We start from the raw sequence: 17138 nt of genomic DNA, 5'->3' as shown, positions 1-17138 counted from the left end.
GGTTTAAAGACTGTCTCAAGGCAAATCTAAAACAATGTAGTATAAACACCAACAATTGGGAAACGCTTGCTTGTGAACGCTCCAATTGGATAACAGCCTTTACCAAAGGTGGCATGTGCTTTGAAGATACTCGAACTCAGGATGCAAGGGAGAGTTCTATCTTCAGGAAGAGATCAAGCTATTTACATTTTTTTTTTACATTTTAAAGTTTTTGTGTTTGTAAAATTGGGTGAGCTAACTGAATAAAGCATAAAAGACCAAATTAATAACCAGATGTGGCAATATGGCATGCATGCATTTTGTCAGTGACAATACCCTTGGAGGGTGTTCCTGTCTCTGGGATCAGGTATCACTTCTATGTACTTTTTGCTTATGTCGTTGTGTGTGGAGGTGGGGGTCAGTGGTGAGATGGACACCTGCTGCCCAATCACAGCAATGGTAAACCTCATATTTCGCCAATATTTTCTATGGACAGTTCTCACTTCTGCCCCAGGGAAAAGGCAGGATATACATGGAATAAATAAATAAGAACATAACAATTAATGAGATTAAATTCAAGTTATCACCTTAATTGAGCCAAATAAATGGTTTTCATGATCTCCTAGACATAGGTAAAGGTAAAGATACCCCTGCCCGTACGGGCCAGTCTTGACAGACTCTAGGGTTGTGCGCTCATCTCACTCTATAGGCCGGGAGCCAGCGCTGTCCGCAGACACTTCTGGGTCACATGGCCAGCATGACAAGCTGCATCTGGCGAGCCAGCGCAGCACACAGAACGCCGTTTACCTTCCCGCTGGTAAGCGGTCCCTATTTATCAACTTGCACCCGGTGGTGCTTTCGAACTGCTAGGTTGGCAGGCGCTGGGACCGAATGATGGGAGCGCACCCCGCCGCGGGGATTCGAACCGCCGACCATGCGATCGGCAAGTCCTAGGCGCTGAGGCTTTTACCAAGCGCCACCCGCGTCCCCTCCTAGACATAGAGAGAGTTAAAATGTAATGCTACCAAGATTCAAAATCATGCCAATTAACTAACTGGTGGAGAGCATCAGAGGTCAATTTGGACTGAATAGCCTTTATCAGAAAAAGCACTCTGGGGTTATAGTAGACACAGGGCCGTCATACCCATAGGCGGTAGGGGTGTGGGGTTCAGGGCTCTCGGGGTGCCAGGCCGAGAGTCCAGGGCCCAAGAGTTGAGTCTGAGGAAGAGCCCGCCCATCAGTCAGTTTGCCACGGTGGGCTCTTCTGCTGTGGGTGGCTCTGCGCCTCGAGTTTGGGGGCGACCGAGCCATCGAGATGCTGAGGTAACCGGCCAGCTCCACACTCCTGTGCGCCTGGAACTGGGCAACCAGGGGGGGGGGTCGCCACCGGGCGGATCTTTGCACCCCAGCCCCACATATGCTTAAGACAGTCCTGATTAGACACATTCATTCAATCAGATCTCAGCTATATGTTGTAAAATTAAGGGGGGGAGGAACAATTCTGATTTAAGCCAGGAGTCTTTCTAAGTTACGTGAAAGCTAATTTGGTACTACAGAAAGGTATTGCCCTAATACAGCTGAATGTTGCTGTATCAGTTTACTTTGTTAATGTATTATTCATTGTTTTGAACATGGCAGGACAATGAAAGAGAATTCTTGAATAATACCCTGGAGAAGCTGGATGGTTAAAACAATGCTAGTGCTTCCCTTCCTGTTAAATATAATAGCAAAGGAAGCTGTTTGTCCTATATTACTTAATATAGAAATGCTAAAAGGTTTTTAATATGGCTGTATGGTTTGACAACTGCAATTGATAAGAGTTCTCTTTTTTTACTGCGTCTGCGTAATATGTTTGCTGCTGCTACCAAAAGTTTTGTTAAGCAGGTTGGTGATGGAGGTCGACTAGTACCAGTTCGTAGCCTCAGTGAAGCTGATAAATATCAACCCCTCAGTCTTGTTATTAAGAAGAAAAGTTGTCTTATTTCAAGAAGATCCAAATTTGTTTCAACGCCATTCAGCCTAAAAGACATTCTTCAAGGAGAGAAAGAAATTTCAGCTGGTAAGTTTGTTTTTTAAACTTCTCAAAAGCTTATAAAAATATGACCTGCTGATTTTCAGAGAGATAACTGAACAGGGAAAATTCAAAACAATATGGAATTTGCTGCTTAAGCTGTTTTAGAGGAATCAAACAGTATGTCTACAATATAAACAAGCATTTTGTGAAAAAGCATTTAATATTTGCATTTAGTAAAAGACTGAAGAAGACATTTTAGGAGGTTTCACTGATCATGTATTGAGTACATTTCAGCATTCATTACAAATTTGCTTTATATTTTTGGTGTAATCGTTCTGTGTTATATAACATCTATCACTTACAGGCAGTGTGATTCTAAAGTTTATTTACCAATCACATTGAGTTCAGTAGGACTTCCTAGTAAGTGTGCTTAGAATTGCAGCATTAATATCCCAATACTGTATAGCATGCAATATCAGCTATCCACTGTTTCAGAGGAGTGAGATCACTGCATGACAATACCATTTCCACATCTGTTCACAACTTTTTTGTACACGTGATATGTAGCTCCCTAGAGCTGTTATTTATTTTGAAGTAATATGGAAGTGCAGTGGGATGCCTGAGGTTCTCTGAAATCTATTCTCTAGGTCCTTGTAGGCACAGGGAACATCTTGAGTATAATGCCGCTCACAGTCTTTTAGAAGAGCATCCTGCAGGTTATATGCCATCCTACATAACAGACAAGAAACTAAGGGACACATTGCCCTTTAACAAAAACAAATAGCAAAAGCAATTTCTGCCAGTGAAAGATAGACCATTTACAGTGTAATCCTATACATTTCTACCCAAAAGCTAACCCCATTGATGTGGGATGTGTATGTAAGTGTGTAAAAGATTGCAACTGATTTCAATAGAACCTAAATGTGACTGATTTAAACAGGATCCAAACCAAATTATTTTAGCTCTAAATGTCAGTGGTATTCTGAGATTATACACAATTTAAGTTATTACATAATTAATGAAGTGATGCTATTTTAGGGAAATTGTTCTACGGAAGGCAGCTCAGTTGCTTTCCATGTCTGTTGTCAACAGTTCAAAGCTCTTCAAAGAAAAATAAGTAGCAATTAATATTTTCTACCACTGCAGATTACATGTTTTGAATATGAACATAATAGTAATGGGATGGACATCACAGATGCAACCCTTCACCTATATTTTAAATGACAGATTCGCTTTCTTTCTGTATTCCAGGAAAAGAGAGGTAATAGCAGAAAACAGTACCCTTTGTAGGATATTTGAATAGTAATATTTTATGCCTACCAGAGGAGTCAGACATGGTTTTGGGTTGGTCACTTGGTCTGCGTTCAAGTAATTTAAAAATGTTATCCGTTGTTTCCATGTTTGTTCTGGAAAGCCTCTCTTCTTCCTAGAGGGGAGGGGTTGTGAGCAGGAATCACTTCCCGCGCTCGCACAGAAGCATGACCAAGCCCCCCTGCATCACTGATTCCTGGGCCCGCGTCATGTCCCCCAGTCAGCCCGCCAACCCGTCTGGCAGGGGGCGTGGTTTAGACACATTTAAAAACGGCCGCAGGCACACAGACTCTCCCTTGTTGTTCCAGGCCTCCTCGGATCACCTGCCCGCCCTCCCTCTAGGTTTGCTCAGCTCCTGACCTTGCTATGGACTTCGCCTTGGTTGTCCAAGGGGCCTGGTAGGAATTTTTCCCACTTGGCAGACTGACACCAGCCACTTGTTTTTTTGCCTACCTCGTAGCAAATAGTCACAACTTTATAAGGTTTGGCGGTTAGGCATTGGAAAATGTGTTGTGTGTTGGAGGGGAGGTTGTGGCCATCACCTGCCCCTCCCCTTGAAGGGTATTCCATTAAAGGAATCTGGTGGTTGTGGTTCCTGTCCGATACCCAGGTGGTGGCTAGGGCCATGGCACGACCCCAGTGACTCTAGGGGAAAGCTTCTAGTTGATCCGCATCAACAAGCTCCCCCTGCAGATTGTTAACCCTTGTGTGACTCCTTGCAGAGTGGTCAGGAGTCAAGTATAGTCTGTTTCAATCCAGTGCCTAAGCCAATACCACTCACATTCTGTAACCAATAAAGTTGTGGCCTTTTTTAGCCCATTAACCTAAAATACTTGTGTCCATGTGTCTTATTTTATCACTAGGCTGGGGCCTAGACTCACAAACTTTATCTAAGTTTTGTCAAAATGTTTATATCTCAACTGAGAATTCTAAATAATAATATTTGCCAATGAATACAAGTGGGATATACTAAGATAGCTGGCTTCCAACTATGGAACTCCTTCCTTGAAATTTGCTGGTGTCCATGCATGATAATCTGAACATCTCTTGAAGTGTTTTCAGATGGCTTTTAAGTGGAAAAGAGATGAGGATTTTAAAAAATCCTTTGATCTGAGACAATTTTATTGTGAGTAATTCATTGTTAATATTTTTAACAGATGCTTGTCCTGAGCCGTTGGCAGCTTGATCATATTTGCATACCTACTTATTTCTTATTCTTGTTAAGTACAGCAAGCAAAGTAGTTTTACAAGAGGTAATCCACAAAGTAATTAAGGCTGCAATCCTATGGACACATATCTGGGGATAGTTCTCTCTTCACTGAACACTTACTGGTTGAGTACATGTGGGTAGGCTCAGGCTGTAAGAGATGAGAATCTGAACACATTATAATGTTTTAGTATCTGATGGGTGTGCAGTTTTTATAAACCATGTTTCAGATTCATATTATATAGGAACTTAATTCCAGACTTCAATAAACTGCCTATTTCCCTTAGGTATTTCATCCTACCAGTTACTGAATTATGAAGATAAATCAGATGTAGCGCTCAACGGTAGACGAGGAAATCCTATTATGAACTCCGCTGGGGTCAATACCACTGGATCAGATTCTCTTGCAGTGAAGGCTTCCTTTGGCATTGTAACTAAACATGAGGTTGAGGTACCAACATTACTCAGAGAACTTACCAGTAGGTTGGTATTATAGTTTCCATCATTTGCCTATTTAAGCTGCACTTGACAAATGAGCACTAAAATGTGGGTGCAATATGGGTTATAGGTTTTAGGTGCCATAAATAGGAGAAATATGAAACTCTGGGGATTATGTCTCCCTTTATTGCAGAAAAATGAATTTTGAGCACTGCCTTGTTCGTCAGTCACGAGAAAGTAAGAGGACAGTTCTTTGTGTGGTCATGGAGAGTATTCGAACGACACGGCAATGTTCACTGTCCGTGCATGCTGGCATGAGAGGTGACACAATGAGGGTAAGTGAGCATGTTTAACCATGTTAAACATGCTTTTAAAGCATGTTTTTAACTTTAAAGATAGATAGATCGATAGATAGATAGATTAACTTTTTAAATGGTAATTTACCTTGGGGGTCCTTTTGGGGCCAAAAGACAGCTCATAAATAATTTTATAACTAACTAAATAATTATGAATAATGAAATGTTTATCATCCGGTTTAAGAACACCTAACTCTATACAGGTGTGTTGCCTATGTGTAGAAATCATATTATCACCAAGAGCTGAGGATCTTTAAAGAGGAAGAGATTTAAACATCAAAAAAACCAAATGCCCAAATAAAATAATTCTAATTTGACTAATGCAAAACCAAAAAATAAGTTATGCAGAATCTGTCTTGGTGGTCACATGATTTGTTTGTAGCTTGAAAGATCATTCTCTTCTGGCTGACAAAGTTATCTTTAACCCAAAGATTAAATAGAAGCTTGTCCAATTAAAGATATACACCCCAGTCTAGGTGAGGCGGTTCTGATGCACACATAGACTGACCCCACCACCACCTTTTTGGGCTGTCCTCCTTACACCAGTGGTGGACAGGGCAGTTCCATGTGTGTACATTTTGTGCCCCCATGAACCTGCCTGTTCCATAGGGTGGCCATGTGTGCTTCCTACTTTACAGTCCTCTATTTGAAGGGTTGTCTGGTCCAAGTCCAGTTTGAAGATAAACAACCTAAAGAAGAGAGAACAGGGGACTTGAAGTTGTCCATTAGAAGTTAGCTTCTGGACACCAGGCTGAGCAGGCACACAAGTTACCTGGTCACAGTCTTCCCTACTTATGGTGAGATGCATTGTATTTCTATTTAAGTTATAGAAATTATTTCCAAATTTGCATTTTACATATAAATTAGCATATGCAAACCTGTGCCCTCTTTTTATTGGTGCACAAGTGGCCACCCTACTCATCCACTGAGATAATGTGGGAGTTTTGTAAGCACTATAATTCATTTTGTGCACAGACTTGTGGATCCCCTTTTCCTGATTTGCTTCTCAGTTTTGAAGGGCATCTTTTGCAACTGGGAAAATTGTTCTAATTTCATTAGAACATCATCATCTCTACCATAGTGAAGTACTAGCCTTCCACTGGCTGGCTTTGACATTAAGGTTAAAAAAGAGTCATATTATGTGTTATATTTCCAATACTTATTTAGCTTAATCCGCATTTTTATTGAAAATGTTTTCAATACAGATGTTAACACTGTATCTTTCTTTTTAAAAATAGTTTCATATTATTGATGACTATAATTACAAAGGACGTGACAAAGCTATTGTCTTTCCTGCTCATACAACTATTGCATTTAGTGTGTTTGAGCTTTATATTCACTTGGATGGTAATTTTGGTAAGTAGTTTGTTTTTCAATTGTGAGTGCAATTACTATTTTACATTGTTCTTGTTCTGAGATTGGGAATCTTTAGTCTGGAATGCTATAAACATTATATTCATGCTTTATTGTGTGCTTGTGGTTAGCAATCTCATTCACTTCAGGGCTTGCATCCATACCTTACAGGTATACACATCTGCAAGGGCACACACAGTAACATCTACCAGTAGATTCAATCCAGGGACAGTAGTGGGACAGACATTCACATGTGCATTGCAAGACAGATGGAAATCAGAGCCTCATCCGTACCATGCAGGGTGATGGATATTGTATTAGATTTGCATCTGAATTTGGATGGTAATGGACGCAAATGATTCTGTACCTGGAAGTTTACTTCCACCTAAAAAAAAATCACCCTTGCTGAATCAGCTGGTTTGTGTTCAGTTTTGTGTTGTAGTTTTGCCTTATTTAATATAACTTTTCTATAAAATTAAAAAACTAATTTTCATTAATAATAATAAACTGTATTATGACATTGTGCTTTTTCTGAATACTTAAAATATATGTATTTTTTTCCCCCAGAGCTCTGTGTCACTCCAGAATCAAAAGGAGGATTTGAAAGAGAGCCATCAAGAACATTTTCACTAATTAAATTAAGGAATCTGTTTTATCGAAGTATGAGGTTTGATATTTATGTGCATTACACTAATTAATTTGATTGGTAATGTATTTAATAGTATTTCATATTATGGTTGGTGCTGAAGTTCATGCTTATAGCTGCACTGAGAAGTATTTTACACACGCACACGCACACGCACACACACACACTTAAAATAATTGCAGAGATTTCAAAATATGCAGAGTGCATCAATTTTTAATTATCTTTTAAATTATCTTTTAAATTATCTTTTTAATTATATTTTTTATTTTTAATTATAATTACCATAATAATGAATTTGCTTAATTTAAAATTTTAATTTTTAATTGTTTCAGTTGTACAGTAAGATTATACTTATTACGCTTTAAAGACCTTTCATGATGTACAGCAATAATATGACACACACATTTTTTCTATAGGTAAAATTATGCTATTCTATTTATGAACTTGTTAGGATTTAACAATGACTGTAGATTATGGGAGGAATTCAATGTCATGCTATGGCAATCATTCCATCAGGACATTTCAGCTTGCCAGTTGGAACGCATACATGATGTAACGGGGGGGGGGGGGTCTTCCCCTCCACATCAGAGCCAATTTTGGGGGAATGGGGGGGGGGGAGGGAGGGAAAGCTCCATTATGCAAGTGAAACTCCTTGCTTCTGCTTACAGGACTCAGTTGTGGAATCCCCCACTCTAGGCTGAATGAAGAGTTTGCATTTTTGTCAGTGGTTGACCAGATAATGTGCTATTGGATTTAGCAATCTTTCTTCTTTGTGTCTGTGTCCTTTTCCCCCCTTCAGACAAAAGGGTAATGGATATCATTGCTCACTCAGACAATTACTTAGATGACCTTTTTACAGACTACTATGAAAAAGCTGCAAGCATGACGGATGTCTCCACGAACTATTTCCGAGAAGGGGCCCATATACGAGTGAATTTGCTTAACAATCACATCCCCAAAGGTCCTTGTTCGTTGTGTGGAATGGGAAGCTCCAGAAGAGAAACTGTCTATGGTTGTCTTGAGTGCTCTTTTAATGGACAAAAGTTTGTACGACTACATGCTGTGCCTTGTTTTGACCTCTGGCACAAGAGAGTGAAATGAAAATTTTTGGAAATGCATGTTGGTTGGATCCAGATTGTTGCCTGCACTTAGTATCCACTGAAATTAAGTCACACCTGACTTTTCCACTTTGAGGTCAGGAAGACCTAAGTACAACTGACTTGGCCTGGATTAAACCCATGCATATATTTAGGTGTGATTGTGCCATGGAATTTCTCATGCATTTTGATTGCGAAATATGGAGCCACAAATGCTTTTTTCTCCTTCCGTGTTTTTAAAGGAATGCAAAATAGAACTTGATATAATGGCTTCCCACTTATGCTCTGTTATTGGTTAGTTCTTTCTAACTGCATAGTGTAACATAGCTAAGAGATACACATCCAAGTTAAAAAATTCACAATAGCATTTTGTAATAAATCTAAAAAATGTGTAAATTATGTTTAGAAGTCATTATTTGTAGGAGTAATTTGGAAACATTGGCTTTTGTCTAAAGGCAAGAATGTGTTTCACCTTAACTACACCACAGTAAGACCGTAATGAAAAGATATGAATTATTTATTAATGGCATAAATATTTAATTGAAATATCAGATTACGAACATGTTTGTCTTTGCTCTGGTTAAACAGAGAAATAAAAACTGAATTGAATCTTAGTATGACATAAATGTTTCCATTAAAATTTGCCAATGTCACCCCCAATTACATCTGTCTCCCATTTAGTCCATATTTATCATTAATATAGAGCAAGTTCAGTATTTTTTAAATGTTAGACTTGCTGTTATTTGGTGCCTTTTGATGTATTTGACAATATTTTTTGTAACAAAGTTATATAATTTTGGAATAAACGAGTCAATTACATATCTGATGTACGTATGCAATACTATTATCATTGAGATCTAGTCATTAGGTGGCAGTATCTGCCACTGTGTTTAAAACCGCATGTTAAAATTGGCACTGCTGGGGTTGTCTAGAATTTCTGCTACATATTTATCTACCAATGCATTTGTAAAAATAGAAGGGATTAAACACCTGATTCTCTTTAGATCTGAATATAGCACACCCACTGAGCCCTGGATTCTTTCTTGACTCTAGTGGTGTTTGGTTTTTGATATAAACACGGTGGGGGAGAACTAACTGGCATTTAAGTTGTCCAAGAGTTGTGCATTTAATCAGTAATACAGTACCTAGCTTGTACATAGCTGTCTCCACACAGATGACACACTTTACTTTCTCCATATACTGGAGGACATGGCGGTGGCGGCGGCGGATAATTTGTCAACCTCTTTTAAAGCCATCCAGGTTGGCACTCTCACTGCCTCATTAGTGTACAAATTTTATACATCTCTTACTATCTTCTCTTATGCGCCTTTTTCTCCAAACTAAGAGCCCCAAATGTTGTAGTATATGGGTGGGGTGGCTAAAAAAAGAGATGGTTCAGACAGAATACTAAATCACAGATAAAACAAGCCACAGTTCCTAAGCCAAAACTATGGTTTCATGCTGGTTTGTTGCCAAAAAAGCAGACAAAAAACCCCACATGCTTAGTCTACTTGGCTAATTTTTGGACACTGCAATAAGCCATACTTTGTGTGAATCAGGCCATTAAGTGAAAATGTGCAACTGAGCTTCAGTGCCATTAAAGCAACTCTGGATCTGCTCCAAAAATGGCTCCCACAGATTTTCAAAATGAATGTTAAAAACGAGGGGAGTAAAGAGGCCACAGGGGTGGGGGGCGATTTGGAGCAAACAAAACAAAAAAGGGAAATTACTTCATCAGCAACAACAACACTATATTTGGCATAGCTGTAAATTCCCCATTAACTCTTACAACTTTAATTCAGATTATTTCATAAGAATTACAAAGTATGTGGAGCCACCCCTATCATTTCAGTAACATTTTTAATCATGATAAAAAGGTATAAAAATTTCCCACAACCAACATACATGAAATACTATGTGACAAAGAAATTCCATTTTGGTTAAAGCCATTAATCTAATGGACAAATCCCAGGGAAATCAAACAGGGCTGAAGAGTGTAATCACAAAAAGCCGTGTACTTGGTTACAAATGTAGTGCTAGCTCCACAGGTACATCTTCACTTCAATGTGTATTTGGGGCTCAAATAGCAGGATTTCCTGCTACCTTCAATGCAGTGGGTAATGCTGTGAACAAAGCCTTGTCCCCTCCACTGAAGGGCATAGGGAAGTCCTTGTGAAAGCTCCATGTGTGCATGGGAGGAACTGCTGAATTGGGATCCAAATGTCCATAAAACAGACAGGGATGGGGAACCTGTGGCCTTCTAGCTGCTGTTGGACTGCATCCCCTATCCCCTGATTTGGGCTGATGGGAGCAGAAGTCCAACAACATTGGCAGGGCTGCAGATTCCCCATTCCTGCCACACAGACTTTTAAGCAATGATCTGTTATAGTTCATCGTGTTGGTAGACGTTATATTCCTTGGCAGATATGAAGCCGTCTCCGTCATGGTCATTCTTTTTAAATATATCAAGCAAGACATCTTGATGAACGGAAGGGTCGCGTTTCTTGCCATCTCTTTCAAATTCCTTCTTCAGGTAATGGTCTATCTAAAGGAACAATAATCGACAGATTTGTTACGTATTGAAAATGGTGTTAATTTAGGTTTAGATGCTATAACGGGGAACATCAGAATATGACCTGTGTTACCTCATGTTTTGAGAGTTTTTTGTCACTATCCAGGTCCATTTGAGAAAATGCTTCAACACTGCGGGGTCCTTGCGTTACTGCATACAGTTCAATCTCAAAGATCAGTGTTGCGTTAGGTGGAATCTTTGCAGGTTCTAAAAATGTAACAAGACCATTTTGGGAACTGTACACACATCTGACAGATAATCTTAACCACAAACTGGAGTGTTTTTTATGGTTATTTGGAAATGTGTAAATTATGGACTCTGGTATAAACACCTGTCTTTTAAATACTTCGCTTTGTTGAACTACTCTGAATTTGAGGCAGCCCTCCTGATTATTAGGGGCAAAATACAACTGGATTTCCCCCTATGCACACTCCTTTTTGGGGTGTATTCCCACATAGATTGCGCCCTAAGTATATTGTCAAGCCATTCTAAACGAGTAAACTGCTTACTTGCAAAAAACAACAACAACAGTTCCACCAGATTTGTTTTGTCATTTTCAGAAAGCTGCTTGAAAAATGTGGTCTGTGCTTCAGCCATCAGTAATGGCTGGGGTGGGGGATGGCAAGTCAATGGCCATGGGCAGGGGTCAGCAACCTTTTTCAGCCGTGGGCCGGTCCACCGTCCCTCAGACCATGTGGTGGGCCGGACTATATTTTTTGGGGGGGGAGGGAATGAACGAATTCCTATGCCCCACAAATAACCCAGAGATGCATTTTAAATAAAAGGACACATTCTACTCATGTAAAAACAGACTGATTCCCGGACCGTCCACGGGCCGGATTGAGAAGGTGATTGGGCCGCATCTGGCCCCCAGGCCTTAGGTTGCCTACCCTGGCCTAGGCCCTGCCTTTGTCCATCGGCATTACCAATTGGCCTTTGGTGGGCGAGGCTTCAGGGAAGACCACAGGGAGAACTTCACCCCTCTTGTTCACTCAGGGGCCCCCACATTGGACTAAGGCCAGCACTTTCCTCATGAATGTCAGAAAGCTACTTGATAAATATGAAATGGCTATCTAGTCAATCAAGCATGAACAGCCATTCCACTAAAAAAAAAAACATAACTTGAAATACGATTTTTGGAGTAGGCAAGGTTAAGATTTCAGGGATAAAAGTTTCTCCACCTCAAGGAGGAAAATGGGCTTCAAAGGAAATCCATGTTTATCTTCTGGTTTGATACAATATCTTCCTGTATCAAAAGGGATACAGTGGTACCTCGGTTTAAGAACAGCCCTGATTACGAACTATTCTGTATATGAACTCCGCAAAACCAGAAGTAGTGTTGTGGTTTGTGAACTTTACCTCGGTCTACGAATGGAAGCTGAACGGTAGAAGGGCACCGGCGGCAGGAGGCCTCATTAGGGAAAGCGTGCCTCAGTTTAAGAATGGCTTTGGTTTAAGAACGGACTTCTGGAATGGATTAAGTTTGTAAACCGAGGTACCACTGTACCAAAGCTTAGCAGCTTTTGAGAAAGAAGGCATAATGATAATGGCGGACAGGTACCAGTAATGAAGGAGAAAGCTTCCAAAGTCAGTCCGAAACAAGTATTTTGCAAGCCATGCAAGTGCAGCTGCCAAATACAGAATTTGGGATCTCATCTAAAATGATGAAGACTAAAAGTATGGCAGTTCAGACAGTAGATTAGTGCTAGAGTGACATGCTTTTCATGCAGGCCGTAGGTTCAATCCCTGGCATGTCCAGGTAGGGCTGGGAAGGTATCTTACTTGAAACCCTTCAAAGTTGCTGTCAGTCAATGAAAATAATACTGAGTTAGATGGGACACTGATCTGCCTCAGTGTATAAGGCAGCTGCCGATGGTCCTATAATTTATTTTTGAGTTTCCACATACTGCACTGAAAGCTAAATGTTGCAATAGATATCCTCTCCGAGAACTAAGGGAGATCAAACGTCACATACAGAACTCACAATATATAAAAATGAAATTAGAAACTTTTATGTAGAGGCTAAGACAGTGTGATCCCCTACACTGAACAGAGCTCACCAGCCTGTCAGGTTGATAAGACACGTTCCTTGGATAAATGTCTCAGGAAGCAACAATAGGAGACTTAACTGAATCTCTGTGTATGGGTGATCATTATATGTATCTGGCCTGGTGTGTCCAATAGGTCACAAGTTGCCTTGTACTGGGCCCAGAGACCCCCCCCCTTAAAATTGTTTAGTAGAAATCCTCACACATGCTTCAGCAACACAACTGCTCTGTTTCTAGAGTTAGTAGCTAAACTAAAAAAAGGAAAAAGATTTAAGCGCAAGCAGTTTTGAGAGTAATACATACCACAGGAAAACCCGTGAAAAGTTCTAGAAAGCCACATGCATTCTTGACACTCAAAACTAGTGCCATCTTGCTCAGCATGCACAAACAATGCTCTGAAAGAATATAAGAGGGTTGTACGTGGGAAGAAAGGCCTCCTTCAAAAGTTCAGCCTAAAAAAGATAGTCACAGTTAATATTCAGCAAACAAGCAATGCATCTTTGCACGTTGAGAATACCTATTGAGAAATCAAGGTATGTTAAATCTGGTTGAGGTATGATGGCCAAACCTATTACTCGCTTCAGCAGACTTTGAATCACAAGTCGGCCTACAGAGATGTTGTGCATGTCAGATGTCAAATCACAATGAGGTCAAAGCTGGGCACCTGGATATTTAAAGATTCACCAGTTCCAGCTAAGATTCAAAAGGCAAAGGTTTCAGCCCAATAATGTTAGATGGGATTAAGTCCCATTGGACAAGTCAGTCACAATTATCTCAAGGCACAATTATCTCAAGTTCCAACTAAGTTTAGCTAGACTGGAGCCATGGTGAAGGCTTACTCAACATCACTCTGACTGGGAGATAAGTGATTAACATCACTCTGGTATGGGTCTAAAATTAAGATCAGTTCAGACATAAAGCCAAACCTTTGCAGGGACTGGGAGAGCCCCTGCAGGCTTTTATGTTCCCTCCTTGCACATGGGGTTCCCTTCCTCAGCTCCTGGATTTTGCTAATTCACTATAATGTTGAAATTGGCAACCTTTGGTGAGTACCTTGCCTTCATGAAACCACTGCTTGGATTGAGTTTCTAAATCCTGGTTAGAACTATCCATAAACTAACCAGGATTTAGAAACTCAATCCAAGCAGTGGTTTCATGAAGGCAAGGTACTCACCAAAGGTTGCCAATTTCAACATCAGGACAAACTAGGGTCAGGAAAATGCTGAAAGCAAAGGAAGAAACCTGCCGGTAAGAGGAGAGGAAAAGGAGGCTATAAACAAACCTGTGGGGCTACTTCTGGTCATCAAACAAACAATGGTTTGGCAACATGCTTGAACTGAACCATAAAGCTAGGTACAAAAGCAACAAAACTGAATTGAATTGAATCGTTACAGCCTTTACAAAATGCCAGTGAATAAGTAACATGTAGGGAAGAGGCTGGAAATGTGATAGATAGCTAGATAGATCCCAGTTCCTTCTCTATAGGCTAAAGCAATACAGAGAATGGCTATTCGCCTTAACATGCAGCCTTGCTTTACCATATCCTTGCTTCCCATAGGCAAGTGATGGAGGTATGATCACTTTCCGTTTCTCTCCAGGACACATATTCAGCATTGCAATATCTAAACCTTTAATGACTTGTCCGACACCAAGGACAAACCATTTTGGGTGGCCGTTGTTTTGTGTTCGACTACAAAGAAATATTAGAGAGAGAGAGAGAGAGAGAGATTTAATATTTTACAGGTTTAAGAATCAAGTTCAGTATACAAGCACATCATTTTTGGTCAACATTTATTAGTACTTAAATGCCTGGCGACCTTTGGATCTGGACGGTTTTCACACACTAATACCACATCCTGTAGAATTATATCAGAATGAATTTCAGGAACAAAAATGCTTTTTCGTACAGCCTGAGTGGTGAACAACGTTTTAGCTAACTGTTGTAGCTTGTCTTCAAAGCTACCCCACTGCTGTGCTCACAGCTATGAAGGATATTCTTATGGTAAGAATGGCCCGTGTCACCATTAAGAAAAAGAGGTCGGAATAGGCCAATTTATCTGGGCTGTCCCTGGATAAAGTGATTTTCTTCATTAAGTTCTCAAAGTTTTAAACCCAGCTCAATGTTGTCATCTGAACTAGCCAGAAGTTTAACTGATAATCAATCAGTCAGTCCATCATTTGAAAAATAAGACTTTAGGTAAAAAGGTAAAGGTAAACGACCCCTGGGCAGTTAAGTCCAGTCAAAGGCGACTATGGGGTTGCAGCACTCATCTCGCTTTTCAGGCCGAGGGAACCAGTGTTTGTCCACAGACAGCTTTCTGGGTCATGGGGCCAGCATGACTAAACCACTACTGGCGCAAAGGTACTCTGTGACGGAAACCAGAGTGCACAGAAACGCCGTTTACCTTCCTGCCGTGGCGGTACCTATTTGCACTGGCATGCTTTTGAACTCCTAGGTTGGGGCAGGAGCTGGGGCAGAGTGACAGCTCAGTCCGTCAAGCAGATTCAAACCGCCAACCTTAAATCAGCAAGCCGAAGAGGCTCAGTCGTTTAGACCACAGCACCACCCACATCACAAGAAATGGCATTTTGGCAACTGTAACCTTGGTTTAAGGAGGCATTTGGCACCTAGCTTATACAGGGCGAGTCTCTTAAAAGAGGCCCCGTGGAATATGTGTACTCTGTATCCATGGAGCCTCTTTTAAAGGACTCACCCTGTATATCTGAGTTTCTAACACTGCACACACATATAAGCTAGGATCCAAATTCCTTCTTAAACCAAAGTTACAGTTTTATTTTCCAAATAATGGCTTACAGGCCGTAGTGCATGCATGCGTGCCTAGATAGCATACATCTAGGGGCCTTTGACCCACTAGGGCCTATGACCCACTCTCCACATGCCTTCAGAAAATAATGGGGGTGGCCCTCTGACCCATACATATTGCACATGTATGCATACATGTTATCAAGCGATTCTGAAAGCATCTGTGATTTTCGGATGATCAAGGAAGGATATTGTACAAGGCTGGAATAACACCCCCCTCCCTTAAAGACATTGAGTTTTACTTCCTAAATTGCATGGCACAACTCACATTGACTTTGGAACCCAACCTTCAGGTTGCCAAACCTTTATTTTTGCGTTCAAAGTACCGCTTCCTTGTGTTTTATATATCCGGCGGCGTGGGCCGAGCTTTGGATTGCCTACCTGCAATAGAACTTGGACTTCTCCCCGGCCAGGTACCCGTCGTAATGGGCATTCAGCAGGTCCCCCTTCTTGCTCTTCGGATGGCAGTTTTCGGGGACGTGCACGACTTCCATTTGAACTTCGTCGGCGGAGGCGCCCTCCTCCTTCTTCTGCCCGTCCGCCCGGAGGGTTACGAGGGCGAAAGCCTGGAGGAAGAAACAGATCCCCGCGGCGAAGTGCATAGCTGCTGGAGCACGAGATCGCGGCTGCGGGATCTGCCTCGCTGCTCGCCGGGGCTGCGTGGCACTGGCATTGTTCGACGTCACGGGAGCCGAGAGGGGCGCGGCCCGGGGCTGCTCCAGCCTCCGTCTCGCCTCGCCTCCTTCCGGCGGACGCGCGGGCGGCGCGGGATGTGCCCCGCTTGCGCTGCTGGCCCGCTTTGCCTCCTCCGCCTTCCCCATGTAGGTCTTTCGGGAGGCGGCACGACGGCGCGGAGCCGCTTTAATCCCCGGAGCTGAAGGTCTCCTCCCGCATCCCCATCTAGGCAGAGCGATGGTAGCTATTCGTTTGGGGAAGGATGGCCCAAGTGGGCAGGATTGCAGGTGGATGCAGAGATAGCAGATTTGTAATCGGGAAGGGGAGCTCCTCCTGGTTTGCAAATCGGCGTCGCTGCAGCCTTTTTGCTCTGCGCGGTGGTGTCATTTTGCGCCCGAGGTGGGGGAGGCCGAAGGAGACGCTTTTTTTAAAATTAAGAAACAAAAGCCGGAGCCCGATCTTGTGCGTGCCTGTTCGGAAGTCAGTCCCGCCAAGTTCACTGGAGAGCTGCTTCCGAGCAGATGAGAGCATAAGGGTTGCAGCCTCGAGCGGGATGCCCGGCGAGCGGGCCAGGCAGAATAGAAAGGCGAGCGGGTGTATTTAAACGTGGAAAGCCGC

At 41.7% G+C, this 17138-nt stretch overlaps 2 protein-coding genes across 4 annotated transcripts; one reads left to right on the top strand and one right to left on the bottom strand.

Annotated features, from left to right (window-relative positions):
• The first annotated feature begins 1448 nt into the window (after positions 1 to 1448).
• On the top strand, positions 1449 to 9416 carry PJVK (pejvakin). Of its 2 annotated transcripts, XM_028748479.2 has the most exons (6): positions 1449 to 2038; positions 4799 to 4994; positions 5143 to 5284; positions 6544 to 6661; positions 7226 to 7318; positions 8104 to 9416. In XM_028748479.2, the coding sequence occupies exons 1-6, from the start codon at positions 1828 to 1830 to the stop codon at positions 8403 to 8405; spliced, it is 1062 nt and encodes a 353-aa protein (XP_028604312.2). In that variant the 5' UTR covers positions 1449 to 1827; the 3' UTR covers positions 8406 to 9416. The 2 variants fall into 2 exon arrangements, with proteins under 2 accessions (XP_028604312.2, XP_028604317.2); XM_028748484.2 differs by lacking the exon at positions 1449 to 2038 and having other exon boundaries at positions 4892 to 4990.
• An 828-nt stretch (positions 9417 to 10244) lies between these two features.
• Positions 10245 to 16666, bottom strand: FKBP7 (FKBP prolyl isomerase 7). 2 transcript variants are annotated; one of them, XR_013390289.1, is made up of 5 exons: positions 16227 to 16666; positions 14560 to 14711; positions 13325 to 13416; positions 11047 to 11180; positions 10809 to 10946 (listed from the first exon to the last, which is right to left on the bottom strand). XR_013390289.1 is itself a non-coding variant. In XM_077916679.1 (4 exons), the coding sequence occupies exons 1-4, from the start codon at positions 16664 to 16666 to the stop codon at positions 10785 to 10787; spliced, it is 888 nt and encodes a 295-aa protein (XP_077772805.1). In that variant the 3' UTR covers positions 10245 to 10784. The 2 variants fall into 2 exon arrangements, 1 of the variants encoding a protein (XP_077772805.1); XM_077916679.1 differs by lacking the exon at positions 13325 to 13416 and having other exon boundaries at positions 10245 to 10946.
• Between the last annotated feature and the right edge of the window lie 472 nt (positions 16667 to 17138).

The sequence above is a fragment of the Podarcis muralis genome, chromosome 1 (genome assembly GCF_964188315.1).
Source record: "Podarcis muralis chromosome 1, rPodMur119.hap1.1, whole genome shotgun sequence".
NCBI lineage: Eukaryota > Metazoa > Chordata > Lepidosauria > Squamata > Lacertidae > Podarcis > Podarcis muralis.
This window is presented reverse-complemented; position numbering and strand designations above follow the sequence as displayed.

Coding starts and splice junctions, on each gene's coding strand:
- PJVK (XM_028748479.2), top strand. CDS start 1,828: ATGTTTGCTGCTGCTACCAAAAGTTTTGTTAAGCAGGTTGGTGATGGA. Junction 4,995..5,142: donor CTCAGAGAACTTACCAGTAG/GTTGGTATTATA, acceptor CCTTTATTGCAG/AAAAATGAATTTTGAGCACT. Junction 6,662..7,225: donor TCACTTGGATGGTAATTTTG/GTAAGTAGTTTG, acceptor TTTTTCCCCCAG/AGCTCTGTGTCACTCCAGAA.
- FKBP7 (XM_077916679.1), bottom strand. CDS start 16,666: ATGGGGAAGGCGGAGGAGGCAAAGCGGGCCAGCAGCGCAAGCGGGGCA. Junction 14,712..16,226: donor AAGTCCAAGTTCTATTGCAG/GTAGGCAATCCA, acceptor ATTTCTTTGTAG/TCGAACACAAAACAACGGCC. Junction 10,947..11,046: donor AAAAACTCTCAAAACATGAG/GTAACACAGGTC, acceptor TTGTTCCTTTAG/ATAGACCATTACCTGAAGAA.